The sequence below is a fragment of the Canis lupus genome, chromosome 7, assembly GCF_003254725.2.
Source record: "Canis lupus dingo isolate Sandy chromosome 7, ASM325472v2, whole genome shotgun sequence".
Taxonomy (NCBI): domain Eukaryota; kingdom Metazoa; phylum Chordata; class Mammalia; order Carnivora; family Canidae; genus Canis; species Canis lupus.
In genome coordinates, this window is record NC_064249.1 from 18,821,435 (window position 1) to 18,838,457 (window position 17,023).

The 17,023-nt window shown below is 34.7% G+C and overlaps 1 protein-coding gene across 1 annotated transcript in view; it reads left to right on the forward strand.

The window, feature by feature from the left end:
• The window catches only part of HMCN1 (hemicentin 1), a 456,859-nt gene that overhangs the window by 328,489 nt on the left and 111,347 nt on the right, over window positions 1-17,023 (forward strand). The window contains 4 exon segments of the mRNA XM_025430103.3: window positions 7,744-7,935; window positions 11,263-11,436; window positions 12,726-12,839; window positions 13,677-13,822. Coding sequence (XP_025285888.3) covers window positions 7,744-7,935; window positions 11,263-11,436; window positions 12,726-12,839; window positions 13,677-13,822 — 626 coding nt within the window.

Below are 17,023 nucleotides of genomic sequence, written 5' to 3' on the forward strand. Positions count from 1 at the left end.
TTTTAAGCAAGGCAGATGTAAAGAGCGTGTTATATACTGTTACTTAGCCTGCTGGTTGTTTTTTTTTTTTTCTAGAAGTGATATGGTAACAACAGCACACTTGGGGGCCTAAGTTTTATAGCATCCTGCCCTTGAGGCTTCCAGTTTGTTTTCTTACATTGGCATTTTGTTTTCAGTTATTTTTTTCTCTTAGTTTCATTGAGATATAATTGACATATGACATTGTATAAGTTTAAGGTGTGCAACATAGTGATTATATATATTATATATAAAAATATATATATAGATTTCTAAAGGAGCACCACAATAAGTTTAAACACTCATCATTTCACATAGTGACAGATTTTTTTCTCGTGATGAGAACTTTTAAGATCACTTCTCTTAGCAGCTTTCAAATATGTAATACTGTATTGTTAGCTGTAGTAACCACACTGTGCATTATAACCCCAGAACTTACTTATCTTGTAACTAGAAGTTTGTAGCTTCTGAGCACCTTCAACCATTTCTCCCACCCCTCCCCTGTGTCTGGCAAGCACCAACCTTTATTTGGTTGCTATGAGTTTTGATTTTATCAGGTCACACAAATAAGTGATATCATATAGTATTTGTTCTCTCTGCCTGACTTTTTCACTTAGCTTCATGCTCTGAATACCAAAGAAATAAACCAATGCACAGATGATCAACTAATATTTGGATAAGGGATCCAAGAATAGTTGATGGAAAAAGATAGTCTTTTCACTAAATGGCGTTGGAAAATCAGATATTCACATGAAAAAGAATAAAACTAGACCCCTGTAGACCTGTCTTACACCACCCACAAAAACGATCCATGCTGTTATAAATGGCAGAATTTCCTTCTTATTTGTGGCTTCCATAGGTTTCATTGTATATGAAATGTCATTGAAATATATATATATTGGGCAACCCGGGTGGCTCAGCGGTTTAGCGCTGCCTTCGGCCCAGAGCATGATCCTGGAGACCCGGGATCAAGTCCCACGTTGGGCTCCCTGCATGGAGCCTGCTTCTCCATCTGCCTGTGTCTCTGCCTCTCTGTGTCTCCATGAATAAATAAATAAAATCTTTTAAAAAAAGAAATATATATATATATATTTTCATTATGCATTCACCCATTGATGGGCACTTAGGTTGTTTTCATATTTAAGTCATTGTGAATAATGCTGCAGTAAACGTGGTAGTGCAGATATCTTTTCAAGATAGTGGTTTCACGCTGGGACACCTGCACCCCGATGTTTATAGCAGCAATGGCCACGATAGCCAAACTGTGGAAGGAGCCTCGGTGTCCAACGAAAGATGAATGGATAAAGAAGATGTGGTTTATGTATACAATGGAATATTACTCAGCTATTAGAAATGACAAATACCCACCATTTGCTTCAACGTGGATGGAACTGGAGGGTATTATGCTGAGTGAAGTAAGTCAGTCGGAGAAGGACAAACATTATATGTTCTCATTCATTTGGGGAATATAAATAATAGTGAAAGGGAATATAAGGGAAGGGAGAAGAAATGTGTGGGAAATATCAGAAAGGGAGACAGAACGTAAAGACTGCTAACTCTGGGCAACGAACTAGGGGTGGTAGAAGGGGAGGAGGGTGGAGGTGGGAGTGAATGGGTGACGGGCACTGGGGGTTATTCTGTATGTTAGTAAATTGAACACCAATAAAAAATAAATTAAAAATAAATAAAAAATAATAATAAAAAAAAAAGATAGTGGTTTCAGTGTTTTTAAATATGTGCCCAGAAGGGGAATTACTGGCTCATGTGGTAGTTCTATTTTTAATTTTTTGAGATCTCCATTCTGTTTTCCATAGTAGCTATGCCAATTTGCATTCCTACCAACAGTGCACAATGGTTCTTTTTTCTCTACCATTCTGTGTTCTTCACTAACACTTGTTATGTCTTGTCTTTTTGATAATAGCCATTCTAACAGGTGTGAAGCAATATCTCATTGTGGTTTTTGATTCACATTTCCTAATGCTTAGTGATGTTAAGCATCTTTTCATGCACCTGTTTGCCATGTCTTCTTTGGAAAAAAAAAAAGTCTATTCTGGCCTCATTTTTACTATTTTTGTTTGTGCTTTTGATGTCATACCAAGAAATCATTACTCAGACCAGTGTCAAAAGAGTTTTGTACCTATGCTTTATTCTGGTTTTATGGTTCCAGTCTTATATTTAAGTCTTTAACCCATTTCAAGTTAATTTTTGTGGATGGTGTAAGGGATTTACAGGGGTCTAATTTTACTATTTTGCATGTGAATATCTAATTTTCCAAAGCCATTTATTGAAGAGACTATTGTTTTCCATCAACTATTTTTGGATCCCTTAACCAAAAATTCACTTGGTCCCAAAAGACCCCAAATAGCTAAAGCAATTCTGAGAAAGAACAAAACTGGAGGCATCAAACTTTCTGATTTCAAACTATATTACAAAGCTAAGGTAATCCAAACAATGTGGCATTGGCATTTTAAAAAGACACATAGACCAAAGTAACAAAATTATGAGCAAAGAAATAAACCCATGCCATATATGATCAACTAATATTTGGTATATTGGTACAATATTTGGTATTTGGTACAAAACTCTTTTGACACTGGTCTGAGTAATGATTTCTTGGATATGACGTCAAAAGCACAAACAAAAAGTAAAAATGAGACCAGAATAGACAGTTTTTTTTTCCAAAGAAGACATGGCAAACAGGTGCATGAAAAGATGCTTAACATCACCAAGCATTAGGAAATGTGAATCAAAAACCACAATGAGATATTGCTTCACACCTGTTAGAATGGCTATTATCAAAAAAACTTCATGCTATTTTCCACAGTGATTGCACCAGTGCATAAGGGTTCCTTTTTCTCCACATCTTTGCCAACACGTGTTTCTTATTTTTGATTTTAGCCATTTTGACAGGTGTGAGGTAGTTTCTTATTGTGGTTTTGATTTGCATTTCCCTGATTAGTGATATTGCATCCTTTCATGTGTCTCTTGGCCATCTGTACATCTTTTTTGGAAAAGCGTCTATTCATGTCCTCTGATCATTTTTAATTGGATTATTTGTTTTGATGGTGTTGAATTGTATAAGTTCTTGTATGTTTTGGATATTAACACCTTACCAGGCATATCATTCACAGATATCTTGTCCCATTCAGTAGGTTGTCTTTTTGTTTTGTTGATGGTTTCATTCACTGTGCAAAAAGCTTTTTATTTTTATGTAATCCTAAGAGTTTAATTTTGCTTTTGTTTCCTTTGCCTAAGGGGACATATCTAGAAAAAATGTTTCTATGGCCAATATCAAAGGAATTACTTACCATGTTTTTTTTTTTTTTTTCTAGAAGTATTACGGTTTCAGGTTTCACATTTAGGTCTTTAATCCATTTTGAATTTATTGGTATATGTGGTGTGAGAAAGTGGTCCAGTTTCATTCTTTTGCATGTAGGTGGATGAACGTAATATTTTTATCCTTTATTAATGTGATGTATTATATTTATTAATTTGTATATATTGAACATTTTTTCATCTCAGAGATGAATCCCACTTGATTATGGTGTATGATCCTTTACATTTGCCATTGAATTCAGTTTGCTAATATTTTGTTGAGAATTTTTTTGGCATCTGTATTATTCAGGAATATTAGCTGGTAGTTTTCTTTTCTTTTGTTCCTTACCTGTCCCTGTTATCAGGACAATGCTGGCTTTGTTAAAATGGTTTGGATATATTTCAAATGTTTGGTAAAATACACCAGGAAACCATCTGATCCTCTGCTTTTCTTTGTTGATATTTTTTATTATCAATCCAGTCTCCTTACTAATTATTGGTCTGTTCAGATTTTCTGTTTCCTCATGATTCAGTCTTGGCATGTTGTATATTTTCAGGAATTTATCCATTTCTTCTAGATAGTCAACTTTGTTGGCTATAGTATTAATAGCACTCTCTTACAATCATTTATATTTCTGTTGTAATGTCTCCCCTTTAATTTATAATTTTATTTATTTGGGCCCTCTCTCTATCTTTCTTAGTCCAGCTAAACATTCCTCAATTCTGTTTATCTCTCCAAAAAGCCAATTCATAATTTTGTTGATCTTTTCTATTCTATTGTTTTCCTGTTCTCCATTTAATTCTGCTCTAATCTTTATCATTTCCTTCCTTCTGCTGATTTTGGTCTTAGTTTATTCTTTGTTTTCTAGTTCCTTGAGGTGTGTAAAGTTAAGTTGTTTATTTGAGATCTTTCTTTTTTCCTCTATTTTTGCATTTTTTAGTATAAGCTTCCATCTAAAACTGCATTTACTGCATACTATAAATTTTGGTATTTTGTGTTTTCAGTTAAATTTATCCTAAGATACTTCTTCATTTTCTTTTGTATTTCCTCTTTTATCCATTGGTTGGTCAAAAGTGTGTTGTTTAATTTCCATATATTGGTGAATTTTCCAGCTTTCTTCCTGCTATTGATTTGTACTTTTATGCCATTGTGATAAGAAAAGATACTCTGTATGATTTTAATTATATGAAATTTGTTAAGACTTCTTCTGTGGTCTAACATCCTAGATAATGTTATATACGTGCTGGAAAAGAATGTGTATTCTGCTGTTGGGTGGAATGTTCTGTATATGTGTGTTAGGTCTCTTTGGTCTATATGGTTGCTCAAGTCCTCTTGTTTTCTATAGATTGTTGAGAGTGGATATTAAGGTCCCCAACTACTGTTGTATTGCTGTTTATTTTTCCTTTTAGTTCTATTAATATTTGTTTTATATATTTAGATGCTCCAATGTTGGGTGCATAACTATTTAAATTTATTATGTCTTCTTGAGAATTGACTCTATCATTAACTAATTAATTACCTTCTTTGCCTTTTTTGACCATTTTTAGGCTAAAGTTTATTTTGTCTGAAATAAATAGAGCTACTCCTACTTTCTTTTGGGGGCCTTTTACTTGAAATATCTTTTTACATCCCTTCACTCTCAGGCTATGTGTATCTTTTAAGCTACAGTGAATCTCTTATAGGCAGCATATTAATGAATTTTGTTTTTTTTTAAATCCAGTCATTCTCTTTTGATTGGAAAATTTAATCCATTGATGTTAAAGTAATTATTGACACATAAGGACTTACTGTTGCCATTTGTTCATTGTTTACTGATTGTCTGTAAATCCTTTACTCCTTGCTTCTTATCTTGCTGTATTTTTTTGTAATTTGATGACTTTTTTGTAGCAATATGCCTTGACTCCATTATCATAATCTTTTGTTTAGCTAGTATAGGTTTTCTTTACCATAGGGCTTACATAAAATATCTTATATCTTTTTTTAGGCTGATAATAACTTTACTTTGATAGTATACATAAACTTTACACTTTTACTTCTCTCCCCCTAACATTTTAGGTTACTTATGTGGCAGTTTTTATATTTTTTACATGTATCCGATAACAAATTATTGCAGCTATGGTTATTTTAAATACATTCACTTTTTAGCATTTAAACTAGAGTTGTAAATGAATTACACACCATCATTACAGTTGTAGAGAATATTACTTTGATTACATATTTACCATCACCAGTGAGTTTTATACACACATTCATATGTTTTACAATATTATCATCCTTGTATTTCCACTTGAGAACATCCTTAGCATTTCATTTAAGGCAGGTCTAGTGATGACAAATTCCATCAGCTTTTGTTTGTTCAAGAAATTCTTTGTCTTCCCCCCACCCCCACTACTTTGCCAGCTATAGTATTCTTGGTTGACAGTTCCTCCTCCTTTTAATATTTTGCATATGTTATCCTACACTTTCCTGGCATACAAAGTAAACCTTATTTTTTAAAAATCCGTGTAAAGTCTTATGAGGGCTCCCTTGTAATTAATATACGTTTCTCTTGCTGCTTTCAAATTCTGTCTTTGACTTTGTCTTTTGAAAATATAATTATGTGTCTCAATGTAGCCTTTTTCAAGTTCAACCAACTTAAGGTACTTTGTGCCTCATGAATCTGGATGTCCATCTCTCTCCCTATGTTTGGGAAGTTCTCAGCCATTATTATCATAAATGTACTTTCTGTCCTTTTCTCTATCTCTTGTCCTTCTGGGACTCCCATAATGTGTACATTGTTTCTGCTGACAGTATTCCATAAGTCCTATAGGCTTTCCTCACTTTTTTTTTCCTTTTATTTGTTCTTTTCTTTCTTTTTTTTAAAGATTTTATTTATTTATTCATGAGAGACAGAGAGAGAAAAGAGAGAGGGAGAGAGAAAGAGACACAGGCAGAGGGAGAAGCAGGCTCCACGCAGGGAGCTCGACGTGGGACTAGATCCTGGGACTCCAGGATCATGCCCTGGGCCGAAGGCAGGTGCTAAACTGCTGAGCCACCCAGGGATCCCCTCTTTTCTTTTCTCTTTCTCTCTCTCTCCTGACTGGATAATTTTAATGACCTATCCTCTAGTTCACTAATTCTTTCTTCTTCTTGGTTGAGTCTTCTGTCGAAGCTCTCTGTTGAATTCTTTAGGTTAGTCACTGTATTCTTCAGCCGTAGGAAGTCTGTTTTTAATGGCTTCTGTTTCTTTGTTCATACACCATTTTCTTAATTTTGTTTAGTTGTTTGTCTTCTTCTAGTTTACTAAATTTCTTTGAGAGAATTATTCTGAATTATTTGTCAAACAGTTCACAGATTTCCGTTTCTTTAGGGTCATTATTGGAGCTTAATTAGTTTCCCTTGATGATGTCTTTTTTTACCTGATTCCTTGCATTGGTATTTGCACATTTGTGCAAGGGGTCTCCCAACCTTTATAGGTTCACTTTGGCAAAGACAGTGATTTGTCAGTCAGCACAGCTTGGTGTTCTGCATGGGTCATCTGGTAGCATCCTTTTTAGATGGGACTTTCTCTTAGGGTCTCTATTTGGTTAAGGACACTACCTGAGCTCTGAGGTTAGCAGGGAGGGATTAATGTTGGCTGGAAACAGTTGGATAGTACTGCTCACTGGGTTTCTTGACTAAGTGCAGCTGTAGGATAGGTTCTGTGGTTGCCTGGATTCCCTGGTTAGGCTTCCTAGTCATGTGAGACTAGATACTATATTTTAGCACTTGGGAGCCCTGCAAATTTGTTTTCCTACCTGGGTAGAGCTATAGAACAGGCTCCATGGTTGATATGGCCAAACCTTCCTAGCCCTTTTCCCTAACAGAACTTGCTTTATGGTTTTAATTTTTTTTAATTATTTGAGCAACTTAAAAGTTAATATTTAACATAAGTCTCATGTTAAAATAAAAAGATCTTTCCCCATAGGCTGTAAATATTAAAATAATATTTGCTAAATTTCTATCTCTATCTGCCTATGTATATGTATGCTAGAATCCTGGTATAAACTGAAAATATGTGTTTGTTGAATTGTTTAATTCAAAGTTTTTCCTTTTTTATAGCTTGCTTTCAAAAATATAAAACCTTTAAAAATGTAATATGAATTCAAAATTTGTGAGTAATAATTTTAATAAAAATACATGTCCCATTCTTTTAAAAGTATATGTAAATATTTAATTAAACACAAAGACTAACTTGGAATTAATTCACTTATAGATCAGAACTAAAAGATTATAAATAATGTTTACAAATTTATTTTAAAATGAATGTTTACTGCATTGTTTTACAAGTGTGATATTTAAAAGGAAAATTAGTGAAAATGCCTTCTTTTAGTTATCAGTTGTAGGCATGTAATTATTAGCCATCTCTTAGAAATGGCTTTTTGTTACAGGGAATCCAGTCCCAGAAATTACATGGCACAAAGATGGACAGCTTCTCCAAGAAGATGACACCCATCACATTATGTCTGGTGGCCATTTTCTTAAAATTACCAATGCCCAAGTATCACACACTGGAAGATATGCATGTTTGGCTTCTAATACAGCTGGTGACAAGAGCAAAAGTTTCAGTCTTAATGTGTTGGGTAGGTACAAGCATCCTCAAATCTTGATGAACCAGAATTACCCTCTTTTCTTTTTCTTTTTAATGTTTCTGCCATGGAATTTCATTATTTAAGGAGGACTAGTGTTTGTGTACATTTGCTGTTTTTCTTTAATTCATTCATTCATTTATAAATTTATTTGTTAAATTTGGAATACCACCTATGTTCCAGGAACTATGTTTTGTGCTAGAGACACAACTGTGAATAAGACAGATATTTTAAACACAGTAGTAAAAGGTATATGTATACTGGTCAAAGAGAAACAGGTCAACAGTACAAGGGGTTCAAACTTGTATTTTATCCTTCTTGATGAGACAATTATTGGTAATTGTCCATATTATAGGGGCAGCTGGGTTGTTCAGTGGTTGAGAATCTGCCTTTCGCTCAGGTCATGATCTCGGGATCCTGGGATCAAGTCCTGCATCAGGCTCCCTGCAGGGTGCCTGCCTCTCCCTCTGCCTATGTCTCTGCCTCTCTCTCTGTGTCTCTTGTGAATAAATTAATAAAATCTTTAAAAATTTTTTCCATATTATAGTCTTTGTGTACTAGGAATTATAAAATAACTTATGTTCCTTTCTTGCAACATCAAAGTTATGCTTATATCTCATACATGACATTGAAATAGATTATTAATTTCTGCTTATACCTTGAAATTTAAAATGTACCACCTAAATGTATTATATTTGATTACTAATATCAAAATACTTTTCATTCTACTGGAATTAACTGACCTACATTTGAGTATGCAGTGTTTTGCAATTTTTCTTTATTTCTTTAGTTATTGCCTAGACATTTTGGGAATACATAGTCCTATACCTGCCATACAAGATATTGCCCTCAAGTAGCTTGCAGTCTTATTAAGAAAAGATACGTGTGCAAAAAAAATTAAATCAAAATAAAGGATAATGTATAAGTATCAAATGAATACTATATATTGATAATATATAAAAAAATAAACTTCAGAAAGTGGAACTCCTCTTACCTTGTCAAAGATTCAGCCCCAGCAACTGAAAGAGCGTTGAATAACAGATGCTGGACAAGTATGAATGGGAGTTCAGGAGCCAGTTGCCTACTTGTGCTCCTCACACCTATCAGTATATGAAAGACAAATGCTGGGATCCCTGGGTGGCGCAGCGGTTTGGCGCCTGCCTTTGGCCCAGGGCGCGATCCTGGAGACCCGGGATCGAATCCCACATCGGGCTCCCGGTGCATGGAGCCTGCTTCTCCCTCTGACTGTGTCTCTGCCTCTCTCTCTCTCTGTGACTATCATAAATAAATAAAAATTTAAAAAAAAAAAAGAAAGACAAATGCTCAGCCCTGGATTTCCCCCCCTCTTTGCAACTTATTCACTGCTCCTCTTAGAGCTTTATGTTCCTCATGCCTCCTCCTTTCACCACTAATTCACTTCCTAATACTGACTCATGTCTAAGTTCTATACTCTGTTCTCTCTGGGAACCTGTTTTAGTATTCTCTCCATCTCCTTACTGTTATTGAAATCTGACTCTTCCTAAGAGACACTAGCTCCCTGGAGACTCTCTAGTGGAAACCATTATTCTTTATTGGAAGTATCTCAAGTCATGCTATCTGACTATACCCTCCAATCCCCACTTCCTAGTTACTTACCTGTTTCTTGTCATTCTCCCTCATTCATTGAAGACTGAAGGATCTGCATCAAAGACTTCTTTTCCACCATCATCACAAAGCTGAGGCTGTTTAAGTGTGTTCATTTCAACTTCCAATCTGCTCAGTCATATTTCAGTCTCCTTACCCTTTTCCCAGAGGATGAGATCTCCTTCTTATTCTTACTCTTATGCCCTTAACCCTACATCACTGGTATGTCAGTTATTCCCACCATCCACCTTACCTACAGCTTCATTCTACTGTCTCCATCACTTTATATTGTAACAATTCCCTGTCTATACCTTTTGCCCCACTAAAATGGGCTTTTCCCCATGCCATGCTTCATGCTGTTGTGTCAAAGATTATCCTATTGCTAGATCCAACAAATATTTCTTTAATGTTTTAGACATTATTTGTTTTTCCACACAGTGTTCTTCTATCATTATCTTTGCACACTTTAAAAGGTTGCTCCTTTTCTCTCTCTTTTATGGACTTCTCCTTAGTCCATCTCTCAAACATCAGGTACCTCAGCATTTTCTCCTTATTTCACTATTCATTTTACTCTAGATATTGTCTTCAAATAATAAGCTTAGTTCTCAGAGGTTTAATTATCATCTATATACTGGTATCTTTTTTAATCCATACCTGCAACCCGGATCTTTCTCCCAAGTTTGGATTTCTATATACAATTTCTTGTTGGACATGTCTAGCTGGAATTCTCATGAGCATTTCAAATTCAAGATATTAAGAAATGAACAAACCATCTTTCCCTCCAAAGTGAGCAGATATTTCCATAATTTCTATTTATATTGCTTCACTGCAGTTTGCCTACATTTCCAAGCAAGAAAACTGGAAATCATCTTTGACTTTGGTTTTCTTTAGCCTCCAAATTCTATCATCAAGTCCCACCAATTGACTTTCTAAATTTTTCCATAATCACTCCTTCCTCATTATGGCTTCCTTTAATTCAGTCCTTCATTATCTTTTTTAAAAATTTTATTTAAAATAAAATTTATTTATTCATGAGAAACACAGAAAGAGAGGCAGAGATGCAGGCAGAGGGAGAAGCAGGCTTCCCGCAAGGGCCCGGGACTCTGGGATCATGCCCTGAGTCGAAGGCATATCTCAACCACTGAGCCACAGGCATCCCAATCCCTCATTATCTTATGTGGAGTAAATGGACTTGTCTTCATTTTCCTTGCTTCCAATACTGACCCTGACCCTCTTAAATCTATCCTTGATATATCCCCCTGCTTGCCCCTCATTTTTTATACTACTTTACTCACAATATGCTCCTTCTTCCTATTTGTCCTCCTTCTTTCACTTACTAACCACCACTAATCCTTTGAGGCTCATTTTGAAATCTCTTCCTTTAGGAGACCGTCCTTGATGAGAGACCTCACACCACACATCTCAGATTGGATTGAATGCTATGCTTCCATGTATCCTGCACCAGAAGTCTTATTTTTGCCCTACTACACTGCACTAGGATTCCTTTTGGCATGTCATCTCCTCCATTATTCCATTTTGAAGTTCTCATCCATTTCATGTAGAATAAGAACAGTAATCAATTATTTCTGAAATTGTTAGGAAATAGAATTATACAAATAACTATAGTGAAACTTAGAAATTCACAAGTAAGAAAATTTCTAAACATACTTCCTTAATCACATTTTAAATCTTTTTCAGTATCTCCTACAATTGCTGGTGTTGATAGTGATAGTGGCCCTGAAGATGTCACTGTTATCCTTAATAGCCCCACATCTTTGGTCTGTGAAGCTTATTCATATCCTCCAGCCACCATCACCTGGTTTAAGGATGGAACACCTTTAGAATCCAACCGAAATATTCGTATTCTTCCAGGTAATAAATTTACTTTAATGCCTGCATTTACACCATCTACTATTGTAGAAAAAGAATCCTTGGTTATTCTTTATGAAAGTACTTATGTCTTAGTTATACTGTTCTACTGCCATTTTAATTCTTTAATTATTTGTATATATCTTGTAATCTAAAGTAAAATTACTTTTTGAAAGACAAAATATCTAAATAGAAGGCAAATAAATAAATATCACAAAGCTATTCATTGCTAAAATATGATGTGGACTACCAAAAGAGTAGAAATTCATTTCTTGTTGAATTGAACCTTAAAGAGAATTGGTATTTAGATGGAGGGAGTTTATTTATTTCTACTTAATACTTGGCAACATGTATGAAAATAGAAAGAATTAAAAAGTATTATCACTGGCTTTTAGAAATTACAATTTTATATGGAAAGGAGTTAATATATATTTAAAAGTTAATTAGCAACATGAATGCATGAATAATCATGGATTATGAATAGTCATGGCAATTGATAAATGAGATATGACATGGCCACTGTGGTGGTCAAGAAGTACTTTTTTGCAGTTAAAACTTGAACCAGCCCTTAAAGAAAGGTTTGGAATGTTCTTGGTTGGAAATGAGCAATTTCAGATCCATCAGGATGATAATATGGAAAAGATACAAAGTGAGAAAGGCACATAGATGTACAAAGGCCTCACTATGTGCAAGTAATAATATGTAGGCTTCTACCTTCCACTTGAGTGGGGACATTGTGTGTAATGTGTGTGTGTGTGTGTGTGTGTGCGTGTGTGTGGCAGGGAGGGAGATGGGTAGAAGTAAAAGTCAGGAAGGAACATTGGAGTCATGTTTTGAATGCCTGAACTAAAGACTTTTGACTTTATACTTTAGTCAACTGAGAACGAATGAAGACTTTTTAAGGGAAAATGTACCATAATACAAACTAAGTTCTAGCAATATTAATCTCTATGATAGCTCAACTAGATGAGGCGAAGAAGATGACTAAGGCAGGAGATCTATTTTATGAAGAGAGCAAAGTAAAGACCTTGACCAGAGTGTATACAGAGGCATGGGAGCGTCAGGATGAGGCATGATAGTCATTATCATAGTGGATCATCAGAGGACTGACTGACTCCTCACCCACCATTCACTGTTCATCTATATTGTAGTTTGTCTTGTATTAAATGTCTATTATAGAATTGGCACATAGAAAAAGAAATACGTTAATAGAACTAAAAACCCTGGTATTTTGTGTATACTCTGTTGCCACTGTGACTTCAGAAAGTCTTTCATGTTCCATGATTTTTCAGGAGGTAGGACTCTGCAGATCCTAAATGCACAGGAGGACAATGCTGGAAGATACTCTTGTATAGCCACTAATGAGGCGGGGGAAATGATAAAGCACTATGAAGTGAAAGTCTATAGTAAGTCCTGAAAGAACACTACATTTCATACTTTCCTCAAGTAATCTTTTTCAATCCTGTTTTTTTATTAAGTATTCATAATTATTTATGCTTATCATTAAAGTTTGTTGTTTACGCAGCTTGCTTTATTAAGATGCAAGTCAAATTAAGCATTGTACCTATGTCCTCAATTGCTTAAACATGTGAAACCCCATCCAACCCCATCCAATCTGCTCACTGGCCTCTTGTTGGAGAACTTGTCAGTGGCACTTCCTTACATTTCTTTGTTTTTCCTTCTGAAAACCTTCTGGGCTGAGTTATAGTATTTTAATGCACAAAATTGTTATTTAAGTATATTTTGAATATAGGTTAAGTATATATATTAAGTATGTATGTTCTAATCAATAGCCTAAGATCCACTGTATGTTGATCTATACATAAAAAGCAAAATGAATACTACCATTAATAGAACCTACATTGCAGGCTTTTGGTTTTGGTTTTGATTTAAAATGAAGATCATCATTCTGATTGTCTTTTGTTCTCTGAATGCGTTCCTTTAATGACTGAGAAAATGCATTTTATAGATCATGCTTGGACTGTTTCTGAGGACCTAGAAAAAGAAAGTAGGACTTTAGCTTCATTGACAGTATTAAAATGATGAAAGGAGAAAGCTGTTTTCCTTCAAATTCTGTCTCTGAGCACTGCCATTTCACAAGATGTTAACTTGGGTCTGTGGTGAAAGGGGAGCATACCAAATGCCTCAGTTACTTCCTTGTCTTCTTAAGTAATCCTCAGTGTGATTTCCATGTATTTAAAAGAACCAATGTTTAACTCTACAAATATTCATTTTTTATGCAGTTCCACCCATCATCAATAAAGGGGACCTACTGGGGCCAGGTCTTTCCCCTAAAGAAGTGAAGATCAAAGTTAACAATACTCTGACTTTGGAGTGTGAAGCTTACGCAATTCCTTCTGCCTCTCTCAGCTGGTATAAGGATGGACAGGTCAGTCATATGTTTTCTCCTTTGCTAGTAGTTTCTGAAAAATAAAAATGCTTAATTGAATTTTTTTTAAAAGAAAAAACGCAGATACAAGTAACTCAGAGAATCAGTGTCACCTTATAACTAGCACAATCCCATGCTCCTAGAATATGAAACTGCAAAGAAACTTGAAACATGTTCAACAGTTTTAGCATTATTCCATCACTGGAAAGTTTGAAGGATTGTTTGTGTGGACATTAGCAGCCATGTATGAAACTCCAACCACCTTCCTATTGGGGAACAGTTTTTATGTTCTGGGGCTTTACAGAGTAAGCAAACTTTGTAGAGAAGAAACATAGAATAGTGCTAAGCCAGATTAAAATGATAGGTATAACATGGGTACTGAGTTTTTTAAGAATTTTCTCTAAACACCTTTAATTCTTTTACAAAAGGAAACATGTTTTAGATTACAAAAGGAAGAAGAATAGCTAAATGTGGTAATTAAGTACCTGATTCAGTTAACTGGGGGCAATGTGAAACTTTAAATAAAAGGCACATATGTGATCTGACTTTCAGACCATACATCCTTATTTCTCATTCAACTTATTTTCTTTCTCTTTCATTCATGTTTTAAAGTTACATGTTGCTAGTATTTTTACACAAAAATAGATTCTTCTTTTTCTAACTGCTGTTAACACTGTGCTTAATACAGATGTGGCATAACTAAGCTGCTATTCATCCTGTTGTACACATAATCAATGAAATGGCCAGTTAAATTCCAACTGTAGAAGTTCAGGTCAGAGTTATGATTTAAGATGCAGAAAGATATAGCTTTATTTTTTCAGATCACAGAGATTTTGCAACACTGGCAGCTAGAAAAAAAAATCATCTCTTATAAAGTAAGCAAGTTTCATCTGGAAGCCATTGAAAAAGAAAAAATATGGAACTCCCACCATGTTCTGTTTATAATTTCTTTTCTCACTAGAAGTATACTTCATGGTACAATATTAATCCTATATGGGTTTACTTGGATAATTTCTTTCTCTTCTAAAGTCTTATTATTTTACCTAAAACCTTATTATTTCCTTTAGTTACTACACATGCACACACATACACACAAACACATACACACATAAAAATTGGCTAAAGACTAGAATTGCACTAGGAATGAGCTAGCTTTGTTTCTTTAAATCATAATGAATGATTAAATTACAGTTTCAAATATAGACTCTGAAATTGATCCAATTATGATGCTTTAGTTAAACTACTAAATTTTTCAGGGTTTAGGATTGATTCTCTAAAATAAGTATAAATAAATAAATAAATAAATAAATAAATAAATAAATAAATAAATAAAATTTTAAAAATGAGTACCCTTTCTTCTGTTACTTCATTCTTCATATAAGCAGCACTACTCCAGTGAAACAGCATTTTTGAGAAAATCCAACAAAATATTGGGCATATTAGCCACACAATAATTTTTTGCCACAATAATTTTTATTAGAATCTTTGAGTTTTATTTATTCATGCTCTGATGTTTTTCTTTTAGCATAGAAAATTTAAATTATATTTATATAAATGATATAATGTTAATAATAACTTATTAATTCCCAGATTATTTACTGAGCACATACTTTAGGTGCATGGGATATAGCTGTGAAGGAAACAGACAAAAATCTCTCCTCATGTGAAGTTTGGAGAGGCAAAAACTAAACAAACAAACCAGTGCAACATATAATGTGCCAGATGAAATAAATGTTATGGAGAAAACTGAGTTAGAAAGGGGAATAGCAAGCATGGGGACTCTAGTCTCTTATTTATGTAGGGAAGGCTTCACTGATAAGGTGATATTTGAGCAGAAACTCAAAGAAAATGGAGGAAGCAGATGCAAAATACCTGAGGATAAGATAGTCTAAAATAGAGTGAATAGCAGGGACAAAGGCCCTGAGGCATGTTAACTGTAATGCAGTGATCCATGAAAACAAAGAAGTTATGAGCAAAAAGATTAATGGAGAGGCAGATCACCTGGCCTTGTAGACCAGTTGGCCTTTATTCTGATAGGAATCTACTGGAAAATCTTGATCACAAGTGTGATATGATCTGACTTACGGTTTTAAAAGGATTCAAATGGCTTCTGTATTGATAGAAGATAGAGAAGGTCCAGATAGGAATTTATTTCCGTGCTACAGAAGAGAGATAGTAGTTGCTTGGACAAAGGTGGTAGCAGGATGTGAGGGAAAACTGTGAGACAAAGATGAGTCCAATATTTTACATGAGATCAATAGGAGAATGAGTTTAGATAAAAAGATAAAAGGTCCAAGGATTAATCCCTGGAGAACTCGTATGTTTAGAGGTTGTGGGGCAGAGAATGAAATGTCCCAAAAGATAGGGGAAAAAAGTTCTTCAAAATGAAGAAGACAAGCTAAACTATTTAATGCAAGTGATCAGATAAAATAAAAACTGAAAATTGACCAGTAAATTTAGCAACGTGGATGTTGGTGACTTTGACAATGGCATTCAGTCAAGTACAGATGGTAAAAGTCTTGTTGGAGTACATTCAAGAAAAGATGGAAGGAAACAGAGATAGCAAATGCAGCAAACACTTTAAAGCCATCAATTCTAAGGAGAGTAGAAAAATGTGGAGATAGACTGCATTCTAAAGAGATTTCTTAATGGAGAAAATTATAGTATGTTATATGCAGATTGAAATCATCCAGTAGGAAGAAATCAATTGATATTGATTACAGGTGTAAGAGGGCATAGTTGCTGGAAGGATGTCCTTGAGTAGACCAGAAGATGCTCAGAATGGACAGATTGGTTTTAACCAGAGTTAGTGGTTTACCAGGGCAACAAACTAGAGGGAAAGAAGGCAGATGGAGTTAAAAGTTATGCAAGGAGCAATTGTCATAATAGAAGAGAGTGAGTGACTGAATAGATTGCAAGATCTGTAGATTGAGGATCCTCTCATGGGACCAAAAAAATTACTGGAGTTGGGATGCTAGAGGGAAGTGAGTTAGAGAATTAGGAAGTAGTAGTCAGAAAGCGAGAACTTGAAAGTGAGATTATAAAGAGATGTGGTTATTGGTAATTATAAGGTCTGATATGACTCTGGTTGAGTGGCTGAGAGAGGATTGCCAAGGAGCTGAGAGCACACAGCATTGGATGACTGTCTATTTGGGTGTTGAAGTCACCAAGAATTAAGAGAAAAATATTATAAGAAGGAAT